The sequence below is a fragment of the Pteronotus mesoamericanus genome, unplaced genomic scaffold (genome assembly GCF_021234165.1).
Source record: "Pteronotus mesoamericanus isolate MK-2021 breed Mesoamerican mustached bat unplaced genomic scaffold, CSHL_Meso_final contig_55, whole genome shotgun sequence".
Classification (NCBI taxonomy): domain Eukaryota; kingdom Metazoa; phylum Chordata; class Mammalia; order Chiroptera; family Mormoopidae; genus Pteronotus; species Pteronotus mesoamericanus.
In genome coordinates, this window is record NW_026555198.1 from 286372 (window position 1) to 307241 (window position 20870).

At 37.4% G+C, this 20870-nt stretch overlaps 1 protein-coding gene across 1 annotated transcript; it reads left to right on the plus strand.

Moving 5' to 3' along the window:
- Positions 1–1486: 1486 nt before the first annotated feature.
- On the plus strand, positions 1487–20165 carry HTATSF1 (HIV-1 Tat specific factor 1). The gene is made up of 10 exons (XM_054579553.1): positions 1487–1667; positions 1862–2102; positions 4248–4428; positions 5858–5905; positions 6375–6529; positions 8497–8660; positions 9846–9945; positions 15579–15668; positions 16524–16661; positions 17964–20165. Exons 2-10 carry the CDS (start codon positions 1917–1919, stop codon positions 19170–19172), a joined length of 2271 nt encoding a protein of 756 aa, XP_054435528.1. The 5' UTR covers positions 1487–1667; positions 1862–1916; the 3' UTR covers positions 19173–20165.
- The last annotated feature ends 705 nt before the right edge of the window (positions 20166–20870 follow it).

Below are 20870 nucleotides of genomic sequence, written 5' to 3' on the forward strand. Positions count from 1 at the left end.
AACACAACTTCATAAAAAATAAATGTAATTGGAAAAATACACCAAAAACCCAAGGTACTATTTAAAAATTGTTATAGTGGAAACCATATTTACACAGCTCGTAACTGGGGAGTCAGAATGTTTGGAAGCAAAGAAATAGCAGAAATAATTTCTTCTGGAATGCTTTTCCCCACCCTCAACTTTATGTTTATGAACTTCATGTTTACACATAATGGATTTGTTATTTTTAAAAGAATACTTTTAAACGGCCACTTTTCAAAAAAAATTAAAAATGTTTTTTGAGTTGAGAGAAACATTGATTGGTTGCCTTCCCTAAATATCCTGAGCAGGGATCAAACCCCCAATCTAGGTTATGTGCCCTGACCTGGAATTGAACCCCCAACCTTTATATTCACAGATAATGCTCCAACCGAGCCATACTAGCTAGGGCTAAGTGCCTGTTTTAATTTTAGTGTTACAAATGTTGATAAGTACAATCCACATAAACAAAAACTCTTTGAGATCTTCAATAATTTAAAGGGATCCTAAGACCAAAAGGTTTAAGGATGGTTATTCACCAGCATCCAGTACTTCCATCTTATTTCCCACCCACCATGATCGTGTCTCCTCTGAGCTGTACCGTCCTTATTGATGGCTAAGTCGCCAGAGCCTAGTAAAAATGCCTGGCACTTAGCAGGAACTGAGTAAGTATCTAACCAATGAAAAATTACACATTTCTTCATTTTCAGCCATATGTGTAATTTGTGAGAGAAACAAGTTGTTTAGAAGGAAAGTACTGTGTCCTTTCAAAAGAAAAAGAAACATGACTAAGTTAGTTGGCCAGTAAAGCTGGTGTTTACACTTGTATATTTTAAGTTCCAGGTTTGGAGCTTGAGCACCTCTGAATCATGGAGTACAGGAGGCAAGCAACTAACTGCTGCAACCCCCCTCCCCCCGCCGCAAAGCCAGCCTGAGGACGGTACCAGAGAGATAAAGCAGAGGGCTGAGGCTTGGAAAAGGTTGGTCCTTGTATCCATCGCACCTTCTTTCACTCACTCACCACCATGGAGCTCAGCCTCCATGCTAGGACCTTAGGTTACCAAGATGCACTAGAACCGGCACCTATCCTACGGAATCAGAAAGAAACAAGTAAAAAGACAAGTTTCCCAAGCGGAGGAGGGGCCTTAGGGCGACGGAGGTGCGGCTTTTTCTCAGTAAGACAATTCTGTTCCGTCATCTCCAGACACCTCCTCAAGATGGCGGCTCCCTGACACTGGCCTGCAGGGTAGGAATATTCCCATGCTTTTCGTCTGCCGCCCCGGCCCGACTAACCCTGCCCACCGCTGACCCTGGCAACCCGCGCCCCTTGCTTCCCTGAGGCAGTCCTCCTGGGAACCTATGCGAGGCAGGCATGCGCCCTACCGCTCAGTCCCTAGCACCCTACGCCCTAGCCTGCGGCAGCGCTTGTTGACGCCAATGTGGGCGTGTCGGCGCGACGCGCGACGTCTCGACGTGCCGAAAATGGCGACTGCGTCAGTCTGAGCGGGCCGCCGTTCTCAAGTCGTTTCCTGACGTTGCCGCGAGAGCTCAGTCGTCTCCGGCCCGGTAGGCGGTGGCGGCGGCGCGCGTGCGCGCTCCCGCCGCACCCCGGAGCCAGCGGCTGCGCCAAGGCTGACGGAGCGAGCCAGGTGGGCGGCGGCGCAGCCAGGAGGGGAGCATCAGGGCGCGCGTGGCAGGCTGGCGGGGAGGGGGGCGGCGCGGCCGCTGTGTGGCCCGAACTCCCAGGGGCTGCTGGGGCGCTCCGGGAAGGCGCGCCGGGGGGCGGCGGGGCGCGGGCCGAGGGCCGAGCGCGGCAGACTTCATTTTTTCTATTCCCGTTTAGCTGCATCTCGGCCTTTCTCCGCCCCTCGTCTCGACCCGTGGGCTAAGCCGGCAAAATGAGCTGCAACAACTTGGATGGGAACAACGACTTCGATGAGCAGTTGCGAATGCAAGAAATGTATGGAGACACCAAGGACGGAGACACCGAGAAAGATCCCGGTAGAGAAACCAGTTCTTTCGGGCAGCCGCCAGATGACACCCCCTACGAGTGGGACCTGGACAAGAAGGCTTGGTTCCCCAAGGTAAGAGTGTGTCACCGGTGCCACTGCAGAGCGGGCTGCTGGGGCCAGACTCGTTTTCTTTACGAGGTCTTGGGATAGAGCACCAAAGGTAGTGGCATTTATTTTTGTTGTGTCTGTTGCAGAACCAAGGTGTAAAGGAATGTAAATCTTTAGGGATGTGTCTTAAATGTAATTTAATTATAAAATTTTTTCTATGCTTTACTAATTTTATCTGTGAAGGTCACTGTTGGTTATTAGCTTCGGTGAGTGCTTTTTATTACAAAGAGGAAAAACACCAAGAACAAACTTGGTAGCTGTTATTCTTGGGGAGCCAACCTCATCCTAGGAATTCATATATTTAGCTTATATGCTATGTGCAAAATGCAACTTTTTGACTTTTTAAAAAAAAAACTAGTCATTTATATAGCATTAGTAATTGTATTTTGCACCTCTACTTTCCTATTAAATTTTGTCCCTAGACACATATGCTTGAACCATATAACCACAGGAATATGACTAGAGGTGCACAGAATATGGATGGACAAGATATGTGTATATTTAGAGTATTTGGAAATTGTTAAGCATTTTCTTTCAGCTTAATTTCAGTAAAATAACTGGTGTTAGACTTAGTTCTGTAAACTTTTCAGTAAAAGTATCCTGTTAATCAGAATCTCATGGGTGGAAAAAAGGATACCAATAGCACACTAATTGACTTGCAAACCTGTAATAACAAACTGTGCCTCCATTGTGGAACTTTAAAAATTATTTATTTCAACTTCTTTCTTTACTATTTTGTATTTGCGTATGTTTCAATCCCTCCAAATTGTTAAATTTACTAAAGTTGATCCTTGAACAACCTGGGTTTGAACTGGGTTCACTTACTTTTTTCATCTTGTAAGCAGATGACATAAACTTATGGTATCAATAAATATAGTACAGTACTGTAAGTATATTTTTCTTATGACTTAATAACATTTTTCCTATAGCTTCATTGTAAGAATACAGTATGTAATACATATACAAAGTATGTGTTAGTTGACTTTATGTTATCAGTAAGGTTTCTAGCCAGCAGTCAGCTATTAGTAGTAAAGTTTTTGGGGAATCTAAGTTTTATGCACATTTTCGACTGAATGAGGTGTTGGCCTCTCTAACCCCTGTGTTGTTCAGTGGTCAACTGTTTCACTCTTGTGCTGGTAGTGCCAGCTTGAGTGCACATTTGGTTTCTTCAGCCTTCTGAATCCTTTTAATAGTAGTCTGTAATAGATTAACTTGTAACTCTATCTTATTATGCTATGGAAACTCAGATCTCTTCAAACTTGGAGTTTAAAATTTTCCCAATTCCTGTGTGTGCCTCACATCGATTGGTGTGAAGATATAACTACATTTCTTGCATTGTACAATTGTGCTGTTTTCCCTAAAAGCTGGGAGGATAGATGTAAGTTGAATTGTTCTTAATTTGTTATGACAGTAAATAATAATGTGATTTTATTCAAGATAAAGTTAAAACAAGCATTTAGATTTACTTTTGTTAACCCTATTCTTTATACACCAAATCAAAGTTCCATACTGTTCTCTTTGCATGCAGATCTATAAATATTTAATGTACATACACTTTTATGCACCTATATAGTTAAAGAAAAAGTAATTCTGTTGTTAGGTTACTGGTTGGTTATTGGTTTTTATTCTGTTTTATTGTATCTGATACTCCTATGTTAATATGTTTTTGTAGCTTTAGTCAAGTAGACTGTGAAGAGGTAGTAATTTGTAAATGAAACAACTAAAAAGATGCCAACATCATTTAAAATATCTTAGTAGTATTGCAGACTTTTGTTTGGATAATCCAAGTACTCATGATTTGTTTTTTATCATTTTATGCAGTTTTCTATATATAAGGTGGGGCAGAAGTAAGTCTACACTTGTGAGCATGTGGACCACAGTTTATTTTTGTATTGTTTATTAACTATTTTATTATTTTACATATTAATAACCAAAACCTACTTTTGCCCCACCCTGTAAGGTGACTATTCTTGCATTTACGCTTTATTACTACAGTTATTCACAGGAACACTCCTATGTTAAGGGGTATAACTGAATACCCTATAACGTTTTACAGGAGAAAATCATTTAAAAATTTTTCTGTGTGTGTGTGTTCAATTTCTTGTTCAGATCACTGAAGATTTCATTGCTACATATCAGGCCAATTATGGCTTTTCTAATGATGGGGCGTCTAGCTCTACTGCAAATGTACAAGATGTTTGTGCTAGGCCTGCAGAGGAACCACCACAGAGAAAAGCCCCTGAACCCACTGATCCCAAAAAAAGGGGAGAAAAGAGAAAGGCTGAATCAGGCAAGTGAATTTAGCTTGCAAAACATGAGTATAAAAATTAAAAATGTGAATGGTTACTTTTTGGAGAATTATAATGACTTTGAAGGAATCACTGAGGTGATTTTTAAAAAATTATTTGGGTTCATATGTTGACTCTCACACTAACTTATTGGGGACATTGGGTGGGCTGTTTTAATTCTATGCCTCAGTTTCTTCCTTTACAAAATAGAGCTGTTGTTAAGGGATTGTCAAAAGTTCTAATACTGAGGTTGTTTTTTTGTACTTTTTTGAGTTTAATTAAATTGAACTTAAGCCAATTTTGCTTCAGCTTGCCCATGTCTAACACAGATTGGAGTCAGAAGCAACCTAATGCAAAGGACTAAAGTCAGTGCAAGGATGAGGTGTGTTTTTTTTTGTTTTTTTTTTTAAGGTAGTATCAGAATTATAGCCAACATATGGAAGCAGCCCAAGTGCCTATCAGTAGATGAATGGATAAAAAAGCTGTGGTACATTTACACAATGGAATATTACTCAGACATAAAAAAAAAAGGAAATCTGACCTTGCGCAACAGCGTGAATAGACCTGGAGAGTATTATGCTAAGTGAAATAAGCCAGTCAGAGAAAGACAAATACCGTATGATTTCCCTTATATTTGGAATCTAATGAACAATATAAACTAACAAAAGAAGCAGACTCATAGAGAACAGACTGACAGCTGTCAGAGGACAAGCAAAAGGCTGGGTGAAGAAGGAAAAGGGATTAAGCAAAAGAAAAACCTTATAAACAGACACAGACAACAGTATGGTGATTACCAGAGGGAAAGTGGGGTTAGGGAGGTAGAAGAAAGTAACGAGGGGATAAATGGTGATGAAAGGAGATTTGACTTGGGGTAGTGAACACAATGCATTATACAGATGATGTATTATAGAAGTGTACATCTGAAACCTATATAATTTTATTAACCAATATCACCTCAGTAAATTCAATTTAAAAATTTTAAAAAGATGTTATTTATTTATTTTTAGAGATTGGAAGGGAGGGAAAAAGAGAGGGAGAGAAACATCGATCAGTTGCCTATAGTATGTGCCCCAACCACAGACTGACTGAACCTGCAACCCAAGCATGTGCCCTGACCAGGAATCGAACTGGCAACCCCTTGTTTTGCAGGATGACTTTGAACCAACTGAGCCACACTGGTCAGGACTTAATAAATTTTTTTTTAAAAGCTAAACTAGCTCTCTTTTTTAAGACAGGGTTCTGAAACTAATTATGTGTCAAAAGATCCAAATACTACTTTGGAAGTCAGACAATGGTTTGAATTAGTCTATCTTGTTCTAAGGGTAAGAAAAAGTTCCTGGAAGTTTTAAGACACTACCATTTTGTCAAGATTTTCTAATGTGACTTTTACCTTTTCTTGCATGTGTTTTATTTATTCATTTTTATTTTTAGGATGGTTTCATATTGAAGAAGACAGAAATACAAATGTATATGTGTCTGGTACGTATATTTTTTTAAACAGATTTAGAGTAAAATCATTTGATTTTGACATTTTTCACAAAGTGGTTATTTTTGTTTTCAGTTTCTCTGAAGTCTTATTGCGTCATTTTTTTGTTCAACAGTTTACATTAGTGAGGAATATGTTTGTTGTTTATTACAAAACTGAGAAAAATTAAGTGTATGTAACTTTGCATGCCATCCTTTTTGTCTGCTTTAGGTAAGTTGTGGCACTTTGTCCCTTCAGATACATTGATACAATGCTTAGGCAAAGCATAATTTTACTGTATGTTTGAATACAGTGAAACATGAAATTTCCTGAATTTTATAGTTGTGAGATTTTTACATACACTTAGAAAATCAAAATTGTGCTCATCTAAGTTGTAGTTTTCTAACTGGTAGAATGGAAACTAACCCTCACCTTTATTTAGATGCCTTTATAAATTTTTAAAATTTTTCCTAATGTTAATAGGTTTGCCTCCAGACATTACAGTGGATGAATTTATTCAGCTCATGTCCAAGTTTGGCATTATTATGAGAGATCCTCAAACAGAAGAATTTAAGGTCAAGCTTTACAAAGATAATCAAGGAAATCTTAAAGGAGATGGGCTATGCTGTTATTTGAAGGTTAGTTTTATGGTCAGATAAGTTTCTCCTTTGATCTCTATTTTTAAGTCAGGAACCAGGGCTATAATTTTGTATAGATGATACCTGAGACGAAAAACTATTCAAAATATGATACCTCTAAGAAGAAGAAGAAGTTCAAGTACTACAAGAAATTTTAGATTGTGCCTGCATGTATCACCTTGGTAAGGTTTTTCCATTGTTCATCTAAGAAAAGAAAGTATCAGGTCAAAGTATTATATAAGTTATATGACCAGAGTACTTTTGTCCTAAAAGAATTCTCACCACAAAGATCTCTTTCACAGTGTACCCTATAATCAATTCACAGCACATTTTAAAAATACAGAAGGAAAAGAAAGCCAGGAATATTTTATTTGCTCATTTGAATGAATTAGACCAGGGATCAGCAAACTGCAGCCCACTCCCTGTTTTTGTTAATACAATTTTTTAGAACATGGCTGCATTCGTTCATTTGCCCATTTGTCTATGGCTACTTACATATTTCAACAGCAGAGTGGAATGGTTGCAGCACAGACCGTGTGACCCACAAAGCCTGAAATACTTTGTGGCTCTTCACAAAAGAAGTTTTCTAACCCCTGAGTTAGACCATAAAGGAGATGATAGCTTATGCTTACTGCTTCAAAATATCTTTTTAATGGGAGAGAATGGTATTAACAGACATTTGCAGAACTTTACTTATGGTATCATAAATGCACAGGAAAAGCTCAGTGTTAAAGGCAGTCATCATTTCTCTGGAACATGTATCATCTTAGAAACAGGTGCTACCCATTATTGCAGGGTACAAAGAAATAGGCACCGTGACGACATGTGCATGCCATAGAACATGGAAATAATTGCAAAGTAAAATCAAAGTGATAAAAAAGCAGTACCAACAGCACAGGTGGGTTGTGTGTATACAGCATTTCAATGAAATCAGAAGGATGTAGGGTTAAGCTGACAGCCTTTTTGGAGAGAAGGTTTTGAGCTGGTTCTTGAACATGGTGGGAATGGGACCATGGGTATGACCATTATAGGAAGGTAGTTATATAATTTTCAAATGGAGAGTTTTACAAGTTCTTCAAGGATTATTAAAAATCTGTGAACAGATTCTTAGGGGGTTTGATTGGATTTTAAAAGAAAAAATTGGATTTTGGGAGACTTCGTGTGTACAGTTTATGACCCATAAAAGTGCAAGATTGGCAGACCAGTAAATTGAATTCCAGAAGGATATCGTTAATTGTTCCAGGATCCATATTAGATTATGCAGCTGTGTTTAGCTGTCCCTTTGTGTTCTGTTAAGGTCCTCAGATTTTTGACTATAGGACCGACAACTGCCCCTTTTGTATAGGACTCAGAATCCTCAATGGATCTAATGTATAAACTGTCAGATAATCATCTTCTACTTCCCATTATGTTACAGACCTACATTTTAATTGGTGAACAAAAAAAAAAAAAAAAAAAGGCTGGCTATGCTACTCCCTGTTCTTTGAGCCATCTAGTCTTTTAAGAAGGAGTATCTTAGAATTCTAAAACTGGAATGCACCTTAGAAATTGTGCAGGTTCATTTGCCTGATTCTATAGTTAAGAAATGGACATTCCAAGAAACAAAAACTGCTTCAATAACGGTATAATTTATTGAGCAACTGCCATATGCCAGTCATTATCCTTTATGGGTATTCCATTTAATTTTGTCAGGAACCCTGCAATGAAGGCATTGCTATTCCCATTTTACAGATGAAAAAAACTGGGGCTCGGGGAGCTTGAATAACTTGCCCAATTTCACATGGCTGGTTGGGGGCAGCTATGTCTTGAACGCAGGTTTTCTGATATGCATTCTAGAGTTCTTTATTCCAAAGTGGGTATGTATTTTTAAATCATTATTGCATGTCTAGTCATCATTCATCAAAAAAAACTGAAGTTTTATTTCAGTGTGTGCTTTACTGACTGTGTCTTGTTTTCCCTTTTTAAAGAGGGAATCTGTGGATCTTGCGTTAAAACTTTTGGATGAGGATGAAATTAGAGGCTACAAATTACATGTTGAGTTAGCAAAGTTTCAACTGAAGGGGGAATATGATGCCTCTAAGAAGAAGAAGAAGTGCAAGGACTACAAGAAAAAGCTGTCTCAGCAGCAAAAGTTTGTGTTTTGTTTTTCTTTTTTTTCCCTCTTTGAAATATTTCATGCAAATATTCTAAACTGTGCTTTTGGTAATAGCTGCCTAGTTTTGTTCCATCAAATATGCCTACAGATTGTTTTTAAAGAATTTTATTAGGTCATCAGGAACCTCCAGTAATGTGTACCATGGGATGATTTAGTAGCAGCCGTGTTTCCCATTTTCTGGGGTGTTCATTTGTAATACAGTGGGGGCTTAAATGAGATAAGAGAGCTATCTCTTTGGAAGACGTTGAACATCAGATTAAATAAGATAGTTTAGGCTTGTATACTAGAGCCATTAGTTCATTTTCAATGTGGGTTGAAGTCAGCTACACCAGGAGCTAAATTTTTACGTACAGGTTTGTAGTAGAAATTTGAAATTTGAAATGATAGGTTTTGTCATTGTATTTACTATATATTATATGTAGTATATACATAATGCTATCAAGTTTCTGTTAATCCCTTTGTTTAATATGTGTTTTGTAATATGCTAGTTTTAAGAAATTAGCCAAAATGTTAGGTACTTTTATCAGAGTGAGTTCTGATGACACTTTTAACACTGCTTAAACTATTGATAAAATGGTCATAAAAGCATTTAGTTATGATGTACTACAGTTCTTACAGGAATAATTAAAATAGATACCTACAATTTTAATAAACAGTAAAATTTAAGATGGTAACAACAAAGAATGAGTAGTTTTACGTATTTCAATGCATTTTTTGTCATAATTATAAAATGCCTAAAAACCAATACAATTCAAACATATTTTTTGGCCTCAGAGTATATCTTCCTAGGTAATCATACATATTAAAAATTTAGCAACTATCGAGGAATATCATTGGAATATTTGTAACCAGACAGCAGTTCTGAAAAATAAAAATACACAGTGGTGCATAAGTAGGTTTACAGATGTTCATATGGAAAATAATACAATAAATAACAATTCAGGAGTAAACCATGTTTCACATACTCACAATTGTAAACCTTCTTTTGTCCCACCCTGTATATTTTGGGCATTTCAGATATTGGGTCCATCTTTCACCTGCCCATTATTTTTATTCCAGAAAGTTCTCTGAACTGTGACTAAAACATACATTGTTATTTTGGAATCAAATAATTATCATTATTAAATACTCAATAAGATTATTTCTACTTTATGGCTTTAGGCAGTTGGATTGGAGACCTGAGAGAAGGGATGGGCCATCGCGAATGCGTCATGAGCGAGTCGTCATCATCAAAAATATGTTTCATCCTATGGATTTTGAGGTAGGGTACAGAATTCTTATTGATAGACGCATTGACACGCCTTTTTTCAAGGGCGTCCAGAGCTTTTCTACCCTATCTTTCTCATGTCACGTCTTGCACGTTCATGTAGTGCTCAAGGTAGGAAAACATAGCCAAGAATCAAAGTTTTCAGATTTTCCCATGTTTACCCCAGTGTTCTTTTAATTTTATTGCAGCTAAGACTGTTTAATATCCATACCGTGGCCTGAAATGGCAGATACTTGGTATGGGAAATTATCAAAAATATAATCATTGAAAGATTTATGGAAACTGCTTGTGCAAATTCAACAAGTACAAATTTATTTTGTTGAGAAGGAACAGTTCCACACTTGGAAGTGAAAACTTCACTTTAGAACTAAAAGTTTGGCCCTTGGCACTTCTTAGGTTAATGAAATATAGCCCATGTTTAAATACTGAAATTTGTTCTTCAGGACCTAACTTTTACAAAAGTCTGTAGTGGCTGTTAGGTGAACTTTATACTATTAATGTCCATGTAAAAGCCCATGAACAGCAAATAAAACCAAATAAAGAAAGAAGAGCTACTAAAAAGGTTTAAGAATGTTAATTGCTGTCAGAGTCCCTCATGTTGCATTCTGCCTCTTGTTCTTCTCTGTCACTTTTGGCATAGACCAATGGGATTATTCGTGGAAGAACAGGTCTTTTTTATCTTCCTGGATTCTGAAATTAATGATAAGTTACACATGAGAAAAAGATGTTCTTAACATAAAACTCCAGGTTTACAAATGATCTAGTTGCAACCAAAGCCTATTCTTGTTCCTTCTGTGCATTTAAACACAGTGAGAATGGCAATATCATTTTAGCCTCCTTAGATACTAGGTCCTCAGATGGTCTGTTGAGTTCCATCTGGGTGAATAGTGATCTGATCAGGTTTACTGTGCACCTGTGGAGTCTGTATATTTTTGGGAAGATACACATGGTCTATTCATGATTTTTGATGTGTCTTCTAACTAAAGCCCTGAAGAATCTTGAAATGTATCAAAGTGCCCCTGACAGGTGTGGCTCAGTGGGTTGGGTGTCATCCCACAAAGCGAAAGGTCGCTGGTTCGATTCCTGGTCAGAGCACATACCTGGAATTGTGTGTTCCACAACAGGGATTGTGTTTTCCATCCCTGGTTGGGGCACATGTAAGAGGCAACTGATCAGTGTTTTTCTCTCACATCAATGTTTCACACTCTGTCTCCCTCGCTCCCCCTTGCTCTAAAAATAAATAAAATCTTTTAGAAAAATATTCAGTATATCAGAGCTGCTTTAGACTTACAGTGGTAATGAAGTATGTTTTAAAAACACATTACACATGCACAGTAATGAGTTTTGCAATGCAGTCCTTGCCAGGTGGGGCTTTAAACGGAATGCATAGATGGATCATAGTATCTATTCTACTAGGTACAACTGCCTACAATTCATATCATTTTACCCCATGAGTAAATAATTTTTTTTTTATTAAGAGACCTATTAATATCTATGACTTGAAGTCTTTGATTCACATATTCCATATTCCTAACACTTGAACATGAATATAAATGCAATCCTAACTCAAAGTGTCTGGAACCTCAGCAAGTAGGAGTCTGTTATATTACATGTTTTTTCTTTTTGCTTCTGCCTCCTGCCTTGCTCACTGAGACACCTTATTTGAGTCTAGTTATCACCCTGGACAGACTTAGCTTTTCCTACCTTAACAAACATTCTTTCCTCTGACAAATATTGTTTCCTCCAGAAAGCCACATTTATTCTACCTTGACTCCTAGAAATTCCCTCCAGCGATTATTTTTAAGAATAGAAGTTTCATGCTTGTAAATTCTTGATTTTTTTTTAAATCACCCCTACTAGTTTAGTGTAAATTTTATTTTAGGGTTATACAGCTTTTATATTATCCCACTTTGTTTCCTTCATAGCATTTATTACTGTCTGAAATAATTAGATCTCTCCTATTAGAATGTAAGCTCATGAGAGCCAGGTCTCTGTCTACCTTGTTTGAATAACTGTTAACATTCCTCATGTTTAGAATTGGGCCTGGCACACCGTAAGCTCTCATTATATACTTATTAATAGGCCCTTCATATTTATATGAAGAAAGTGGATGAATGATTGAATGAAACCCATGTTACTCACAAGGCAGAGTCTTTTTCATTCCTTGATGGATAAAACATTTTCTGTTTAGCATCTTTGCAAATAAAGGAAAGTTTCCTTTTCATGCACTTAATGCCACCAAGGCTGGGAGGGCAGTAGTAAACTTCAGAGTTCACAGGTAAAGAAACCCTTGATGCTCTCCTTGTTTGCTCACCTGCCTTGGTCTTGTGCGGTTTGCTGAGCTTGATGAGAGCCTGTCAGTCAGAGTGACTACAGACGATCTTATTTTTTGTTCAGTGTCTCTGTGGGTGAACCTCAAAGTGTATCAGTATAGACCTATCTGATATAATAGCCTTGTGTGGTTATTTAAATTTAAATTAACTTAAATGACATAAAACTAAAAATTTAATTCTTCAGTTGTACTGACCACAAGTGGCCAGAAGCTACCATATTGGATAATGCAGATAATTCATTTCTGTCACCCCATGAAGTTTTGTTGGACAATGCTGGCATAGGCATTATACAACTTGTTGTAGAGATGTTCATTAGGAAGATCTGGTTCCATTGGACATTTTGGGGGATTGTTTGATTTGACTGATGATTCCATATTAATTTTTAGAATAGACATCATCACCCTGGCTGGTGTAGCTCTGTGGATTGAGCACGGGCCTGTGAACTGAAGGTTCGTGGGTTTGATTCCCATTGAGGGCACATGCTTGTGTTGCAGGCCAGATCCCTGGTTGCCTTGATGTTACTCTCACACATCAGTGTTTCTCCCCCTCTCTTTCACCCTCCTTTCCCCTCTCTTTAAAAGTAAATGAATGAAATCTTTAAAAAAGAATAGACATCATCATTGAGCTTTGTAGTGAAAACAAAAACTGAATTCTCAGGTTACCTGGGGTGTCAGAAAGAAGTCAGATTTGGGGAGTGGAATATATTTTTCTTCCAAACAGGTGACCAGTGTTGGAAGCAAAATACCTAAAAATAGTCTTTGGTATCAGGGTGGACAATGTGAAGGTTACTATTTTTAATGTAACTCCAGAAGGTTTTCAATATTTAATTCAAAGCCTTATTTTAAAATCCTTGCCTGGCAAATTTGAATACCAAGACATGAAGAATTAAAACTCAGATGCAAAGGTAGGTTTCTCATTGTGTATACCACTACTGTCCAATGGAAATGTAATGTGAGCCACATGTGTAATTTAAATTTTTCTAGTAGTCACAATAAAAATGTAACATGAAAGAGGGGAAATTTTAATAATGAATTTCACTTAATGCAATTTATCAAAAATAATGTAATTTCAACATTACTAAGGATATTAATGAACTATATTGGTTTTTTCCCCTTTTGGTACTATAGCTTCAGAATGCAATGTTTGTTTCACACTTGCAACACAACTCAATTTGGGCTGGTGACATTTTAAGTGCTCAAGTAGCCACATGTGGTTAGTGGCCACTGTCTTGGACAGTGTAAGTTTAGGTTAGAAAGGAACAAGAAATATGGTCTGTTTTTTCCTAGGAAAACAAAGCACTACCCTGCAAAGTTATGAGCATTGACTGCAGGAGGTTTCAATGTATCAGTCTGACTCTAATCCCTGGTCTCTTGCTTGTGAAGTGTTTTCTTTAGAAAATTTCCATGCTTAGCTATGTTAAAGAGTTTTCTTAAAGCCGGAGATTATTATCTTTAAGCTTCATACTATAAAGCAGTGAAGATACATTAATTATTTTCAAAGTGGTATAAATAAGAATGGAGGTCTGGGAAGTCTGGCTAAAATTTGATATCCTCATAGGAAAAGCATTACACTTCGATATAGAAATAAAGACTGTGTTCCCCTCCTCCCACAATGGAATCACACTTAAATTGTTCAGTATTTTGAAAAAGTATTTTGTTTTTAATATAATCCTGATTTCCCTTAGTGAATAAAATAGAGGTATTAGGAATAGTTTATGAAACTTTGACAAAGCTTTTATTGACTTTTCACTATGTGTAAAAGACTGTGCTATGTATTGTGAGGCATAGAAAACTCATTTAAACATGGTTCCTGCCTTCAGAAAGCACACAATCTGCTAGGAGCTAACCCCACAAACACATACTGAAAAGCTACCACATGATTTTTACCAAATGACTTTTATGCTTTATTCCCCATTCCTCTCAGTTCTGATAATTCTATATAAAACAAATTGGCTTCTTCTCCAAAATTAGATTTTATAAGTAGAGGAAATCCAGAGTCCTTCTAGCTGTAGTTTTAGAATTCACAGATTTATAGGATGTTTTTTAAGTTTTATTTTAATAACTGCTTACAAGTTTTTTTATTTTTGCTTTTTGAGAGAACTTTACAAGGGGAAAAGCCACTTTTGTACTTTTTTGTAGTTCTTTAGTTGGTGAGGAATATAAAAACTTCTGAGATAGGTGAATTTAAATGTTTTCTGAATGTATGTCTTGTACTTCAGTAGAAATTCCTAGGTGAGCCCTGACTGGTGTGGCTCAGTTGGCTGGGCACCCTCCTGTGAAGCAAAAAGGCAACAGTTTGATTCCCAGCCTCAAGACTCATGCTTGGGTTGTGGGTTTGGTCCTGGATCGAGAGGCAACCAATCTATGTTTCTCTCTTGCTTCGGTTTCTCTCCCTCTCTTTCTTCCTCCCTCCCCCTCTCTCTAAAAATAAATAAATAAATATATTTTTAAAAATTCCTAAGTAGGATATGCTTGTTTATACTTGCATGTAGTTGCAATTCAAGATGACAGTGTAACATTTATGAGCCTTTTTCATGCATAGGGACTTGGTGAAAGATTTCTTAATTCCTGCAGGAAATCTTGAAACCTTTTATGGGAGGGACATGGAAGTGGGGAGTCCACCTGAACTCAAGCAGCAGTGTTTGAGTGTTTTCAATAGATTGTAGTTGCAAGAAAGCAACAGCTAAGAACATGTTCTATTGCATGCTTAATATCAGCTTGCTCCTTATTTCTATGGATCTGTTGCAATGTGTAGGAGACAAGATGAACAAGAAACTTTAATAAAGGAGGTTTACCCTGTGAGTTAAAATAGAATCTTGGAAGCACAAAGAACAATCTTAGAATACTTAGTCAATGAAAGGAGTATACCTTTCCCCATTACAATATTTCTGTATGTAGGAATCTGTGCAAAACACAAAGCAAAGGGCTCTCATTGGCACAGTCATTCATGCCCATGCAGTGTCTGACCTAATATATGCCACGGGAGTTCTGCCTTCAGAGCTGTCGTTATTTGGGATTTCCAGTCCACTTCCCCCTCCTCTGCCATTGTACACTCCTACTGCTACCTACTGTACTTGCCCATTTCTTCTGTCTTAAAAGCAGGGCGGATATTGTAGAAGTAGCACTAGCCAGGGAACTGTTAAGTTCATTTGATTTTGATTTTAAATTTTGTAGACCACAGACAAACATAACTGAGCAAAACCTTATTTGTTGGTATATCAAAGCAAGAAATTTGATTCACTGGATTTATATTTAAAGAATGGGGCAAATCCATTTGAATTGTGTATTTTTGCAGGATGATCCATTGGTACTGAATGAGATCAGAGAAGATCTTCGAGTGGAGTGTTCAAAGTTTGGACAAATTAGGAAGCTCCTTCTTTTCGATGTAAGTTCATGGCTTGGACATTTCCGAAGTAATCATTCTTCCAGTTAAAAGTTATTACCAGTTGTCAGTATGCCCCAAATTTTAATGTTTTTATATAGTAGGTCTTCAATAATTAGATGAACATGGATTGTAAGTCAAGGATTTGCTAAGACTTGGTATGCTGTGATTATTTTCCTTTATCATCACTGTAGAGTATCTGATCAGGTTAAGAAAGTACAAGGAAAATGTGTAAGATCTTATGGTTCCCTGTTTACCCACATTTACCCCCTCTTGAATGATTCTCCTTCTCTGTATTTAGAGAAGAACAATTAAGAAAAATATGTTCTGTTGTACATTCCCCTTCTCACCCTTTTTTTACTTCCAAAATTGACGCATAATGAAAAAAGAGTCGCTGTTTACTGATTGTGTACTACAAGCTACTTCACATATTATTTCATTTAATCCTCAATCCTTTGAGGTAGATGGGTGCTATTATATCCATTTTACAGACAAGGATGCTGAAAGTTTAGAGATTGAGCATGCTGCCCAAGGTCATTCAGCTGTTAGGATGACCAGAGCCAGGATTGAATCCCAGGGCTGTTCAACTTTAGAGTCTATGCTCTCTTGCCTGTCCTAGACACTGTTGTCAGCAGAAACATTTCCAATGACATCATGCTTCGCTCTTGGTTGAAACAATTTAAGCTAAAGAAGCAGCTAGCAGCATGTCACTGGATGGGGTAAAAGGGAAGAAGGTCTTCATGCATAGAGTCTTAACTCAAATTATCAGAACACTACTACCTAACTGCTTTGTCAAATGTGTATATTTTATTTTGAATTTTCTCATTTATTCCTTCTTTTTGTTCCTTGTCTTTTTAGAGGCACCCAGATGGTGTGGCCTCTGTGTCCTTCAGGAATCCAGAGGAAGCTGATTATTGTATTCAAACCCTTGATGGACGGTGGTTTGGTGGCCGCCAAATCACTGCCCAAGCATGGGATGGGACAACAGATTATCAGGTAAATTCTGTAACTATGAAGGGAACATAATTTGTTACCAACAAATACTGATCTAGCAGTCCTTCAGATAAGGTTTGGATTATGTTTAACCTTTCAGTTTTTATAAGTGTGAATTTTGAGGCTTGCTCAGAATAGTGATAAGAAAAGAACACATTAAACCAAAATGTTTCTCATCCTTTCTGTATTGTACAGGCAGAGCTCAAATATTAACGTTTTAAATAATGACACATTTTTGCAGTACTGTGGTCTTGGACATTTATTTAAATGATCTTAAGATCAACTCTAGTAAATCAAGATGCAAACTTTTTGGAGTGTTGTTCTTTTTTTTTTAAATTTTATTTTAATTTTTTCAAATACATTTGTCTCTGCCTACCCCCCACCACTTTCCCTTGCCCCCTCCCCCCTTCCCTCCCTCAGCTCTTCCCCTTTGGTTTTGTCCATGAGTCCTTGCTATCTGTTCCTTGACTTTCCCCTTCCCTTCCTTTTCCCCTGCCCCCCCTCCTTCCCTCTTGTCTCTGTTGATTTCTTTTCCTTTCAGTGTTGCTGGTCTTATTTTCCTTGCATCTTTGTATTGTTGGTTAGGTTCCGCTTATAGGTGAGATCGTATGGTATTTGTCTTTCGCCCCTTGGCTTATTTCGCTTAGCATAATGCTCTCCAGTTCCATCCATGCTGTCGCGAAGTTTAGTAGTTCTTTTTTTGTTTCTGCTGCATAGTATTCCATTGTGTATATGTACCATGATGTTTTGATCCAATCATCTACTGATGGGCATTTAGGTTGCTTCCAACACTTGGCTATTGTCAATTGTGCTGCTATGAACATTGGGGTGCATAGGTTCTTTTGTATTGGCATTTTGGTGTTCTTAGGGTATAGTCCGAGCAGGGGAATCCCTGGATCAAAAGGCAGTTCCATTTTCAGCTTTTTGAGGAAATTCCACACTGCTTTCCACAGTGGCTGCACCAGTCTGCATTCCCACCAATGGAGTGTTGTTCTGATATGACAAGGTTGTGAGTTCAGTCTCTGGTCAGGACATACATAAGAATCATTGAATGAATGAATGAATAGGTGGAGCAGCAAATTTATCCCTCTCTTTCTGTCTCCCTCCCCGCCCCCCGCCTCCCTCTTTCCCCCACAAAAAAATAAATAAAATGATGTAAAGTTTTGAAAACTGAAGATGGGGAATTGTTTTTATTTCCTAAGCAGTGCCTTAAAATCAGGATACTTTTGTTAGTATTAGAAATGCTCAGAGGTATTACTTTTCATCTTAAAACTTACTTTAATGGCAATTTTCATTTATGTACAGGTGGAGGAGACCACAAGAGAAAGGGAGGAAAGGCTGAAAGGATGGGAGTCTTTCCTCAATGCTCCTGAGGCCAATAAAGGTCTTCAGCGTTCAAATTCCCTTTGTGCTTCAGAAAGGGCAGGGCCTTCTAGAGTAAGGCATTTTTCGGAGCACCCTAGCACATCTAAAATGAATGCTCAAGAATCTGCAGCTGAAGTAGAATTTGAAGAACCTATAGATGAAAAGAAGTTTGAAACAACAGAAGATGGGGGAGAATTTGGAGAAGATGGTAAAGAAAGTGGCCCCAAAAAAGAGCCTGAAGAAGGATGCCCCCAGAAGGAACCTGAAGGCAGCTGCCTTGAAAGAAAGTCAGAGGACGGCTGCCCCGAAAGAGAGTCTGGAGAAGGCAGTCCCAAAAAAGAGTTTGAAGAGGGTAGTCCTAAAAAAGAGTCTAAAATGAATGGCCCTGCAAGAGAATCCAAAAAGAAGCGACTCAAAAATGATTTTGAAGAGAATGGCCTTGAAAAGTCTGAGGAAGATAGCCCCAACAAGGAGTCTGAAGAAGAGAATGGCCCCCAAAAAGAGTTTGAAGAAGATGAGTCTGAAAGAGAATCTGAAGAAGACTGCTCTGAAAAGCTGTTTGAAAATGGCTCTGAAAAAGAATTTGAAGAAAACGGCCTCAAAAAAGAGCTTGATGACAATGGTTCTGACGAGTTTAATGAAAATGTTTTCGAAAAAGAGTTGAAAGAAAATGACTCTGAAAAATCAGAATTTGATGATGACAGCTCTGAAAAAGTGTTTGATGGGGAAGGCTCTGAGAGAGAGTTTGATGAAGAATCGGATGAAAAGGAAGGAGAGGAAGATACATATGAAAAAGTTTTTGATGATGAGCCTGATGAAAAAGAGGACGAAGAGGATGCAGATGAAAAGGGGCTTGAAGATGCTGATGAAAAGGAGGAAGATGATGCAGATGAAAAGGTGTTTGAATATTCAGATGAAAAAGAAGATGAAGTAGATGCAAAGGAGGATGAAGAAGGTATAGATGAAAACATGTTTGAAGATGATGATTCCAATGAGAAGTTGTTTGATGAAGATTCCTGTGAGAAGTTGTTTGATGATTCTGATGAGAAAGGGACTGTGGGTAGTTTGGGGAATGTTCAGGAAGAAGGAGCCCTGTCCACAGGCAGCAGCTTTATCCTCAGCAGTGATGATGATGATAATGATATTTAATCCCTTAAACTTACTTTTGAGGGCTGTTCTTTCATCTACATTTTGCCTATGCCCCAGGATAATTACTAGTAGTGTTACATGAACATGTGCATAGTAGTAAGATGCCATCAGATTAATGAATGAACATTTTCATTGTTACCTGTACCTAATGATTTTAAATAATTGGCTTTTAAGTTAAAACTTAATAGTATAATGCAAGTAAACTGGATACTCGTCTTTTGTCAGATTTGTTAAATGCATGCAGAATATTTTTTAAAGTATTCTGATTGAATTTTGTGATATTCAGAAATAAAAATAAGTTGTTAATATGTGGAAACTGAAACTTGGACTTGAGTTAAATTGCATTTTAAATTCTTGCTATTGCTTTATTCATACTTTAGTTTTTTAAGGATGTGAAAAATTCCATAGGAATCTCCTTGCTTCTAGCTTATATTACCACTTAGGTCCCTATTTCCCCTCTAAACCAGAACATGTTACTAAACTTATAAGAAAAACAGCACTTAGGAGTTTTCTCCTGCCCAGTCCTAGCAAGTGACTTGTGTCTTCCTTTCTTCCCTCTTTCCATTAAAATTGATCATTAGATGTCCAAGAGTGAACTTCCTGAGGTTTACAGCTTCCACTACTGAAAATATAGAGATTAGAATTGTAATCTACTTTGTACTATTTGGGCCCCTTTAGAAGTTGATTGGAGGTGTGGGACTTCTCCCCAGAAAAGTGCACACACTACACAACTTTTTGTATACAGCTTTGAGAGGTTCATGGATTCCATGGAGTTTAAGAATGTCATCATTCATACTTCAATTTTGTGTTCTTGTTTTTGTTCTAGAATGGTGCCTAGTACTGTGCTAAATTGTGTAGTCCCAATAAAATGTTGGGTCTTTTCTGCTTATGCTTTCCAAATTCAGTATTGAGGAATTGACCTCTGATGTAGCATTAAGAAGTTATTCTCATAAACTAGAATCATTGAAATAAACTGCATTGATGCTTTTTCATTAGACTGTCTGTAAGTGTAATCATTTAGAGTGAAAAGAATTCTGGTACTTCAACCCAGCTGAGTTTTTAGTTGATGTCTGGGATTTCTTAAAATGTGCGGATTTGCACAAGGGATAAATCAATAAAAGAGGTGAAGAAAGTTAAATTGAGAGATTGCAAACCAAAATAGGGTTCCCTTTAAAGATAAACCAGAAGCACCTAAACACTAAATGTATTGGAAAATTGGTTTTCTAAATTAAAGGAAAATGAAGCTTTATCTTCATACACAGTAGTTGGGACATATACCTACAGCTTCTTTTTTCAAGTAATGAAACATTTATTCCCCCATTTTCCCTCAAGTATGTATACTGTAACTGCAAAGTAATGATACCAAAAGTTTTAAAAAGTGGCAGGCACGTTACAACCTTAAACCAACAATTTTAAACTGAGCTCTAAGACCATTAGAAAGAAACTTTTCATTATGGTTTCCCTGCTCATTAATTTGGTTGATAATGAAAATACTTGTGCTCTTTTTCATATAAACACCCTGGAAATGAAAGTTAAAAACAACTGTTAATCGCTAAATAATTTATGAGGAGCTATTGATAAATTAAGAGTTGTGAAGCACACAGAGTCACCTGTTTTTTAAGCAATCCAGTTTTATTGGTCTTGAAAGTTCATTGTGAGGCAACAATACATTCTGTTATCAAAAGAAAAAATATAAAG

Excerpts from the sequence above, each read along its gene's own strand:
- HTATSF1 (XM_054579553.1), top strand. The coding sequence starts at position 1,917 with ATGAGCTGCAACAACTTGGATGGGAACAACGACTTCGATGAGCAGTTG. Across the intron at positions 4,429-5,857 it reads AAAGAGAAAGGCTGAATCAG|GATGGTTTCATATTGAAGAA; the intron begins GCAAGTGAATTT and ends TTTTATTTTTAG. Across the intron at positions 5,906-6,374 it reads TACAAATGTATATGTGTCTG|GTTTGCCTCCAGACATTACA; the intron begins GTACGTATATTT and ends TAATGTTAATAG.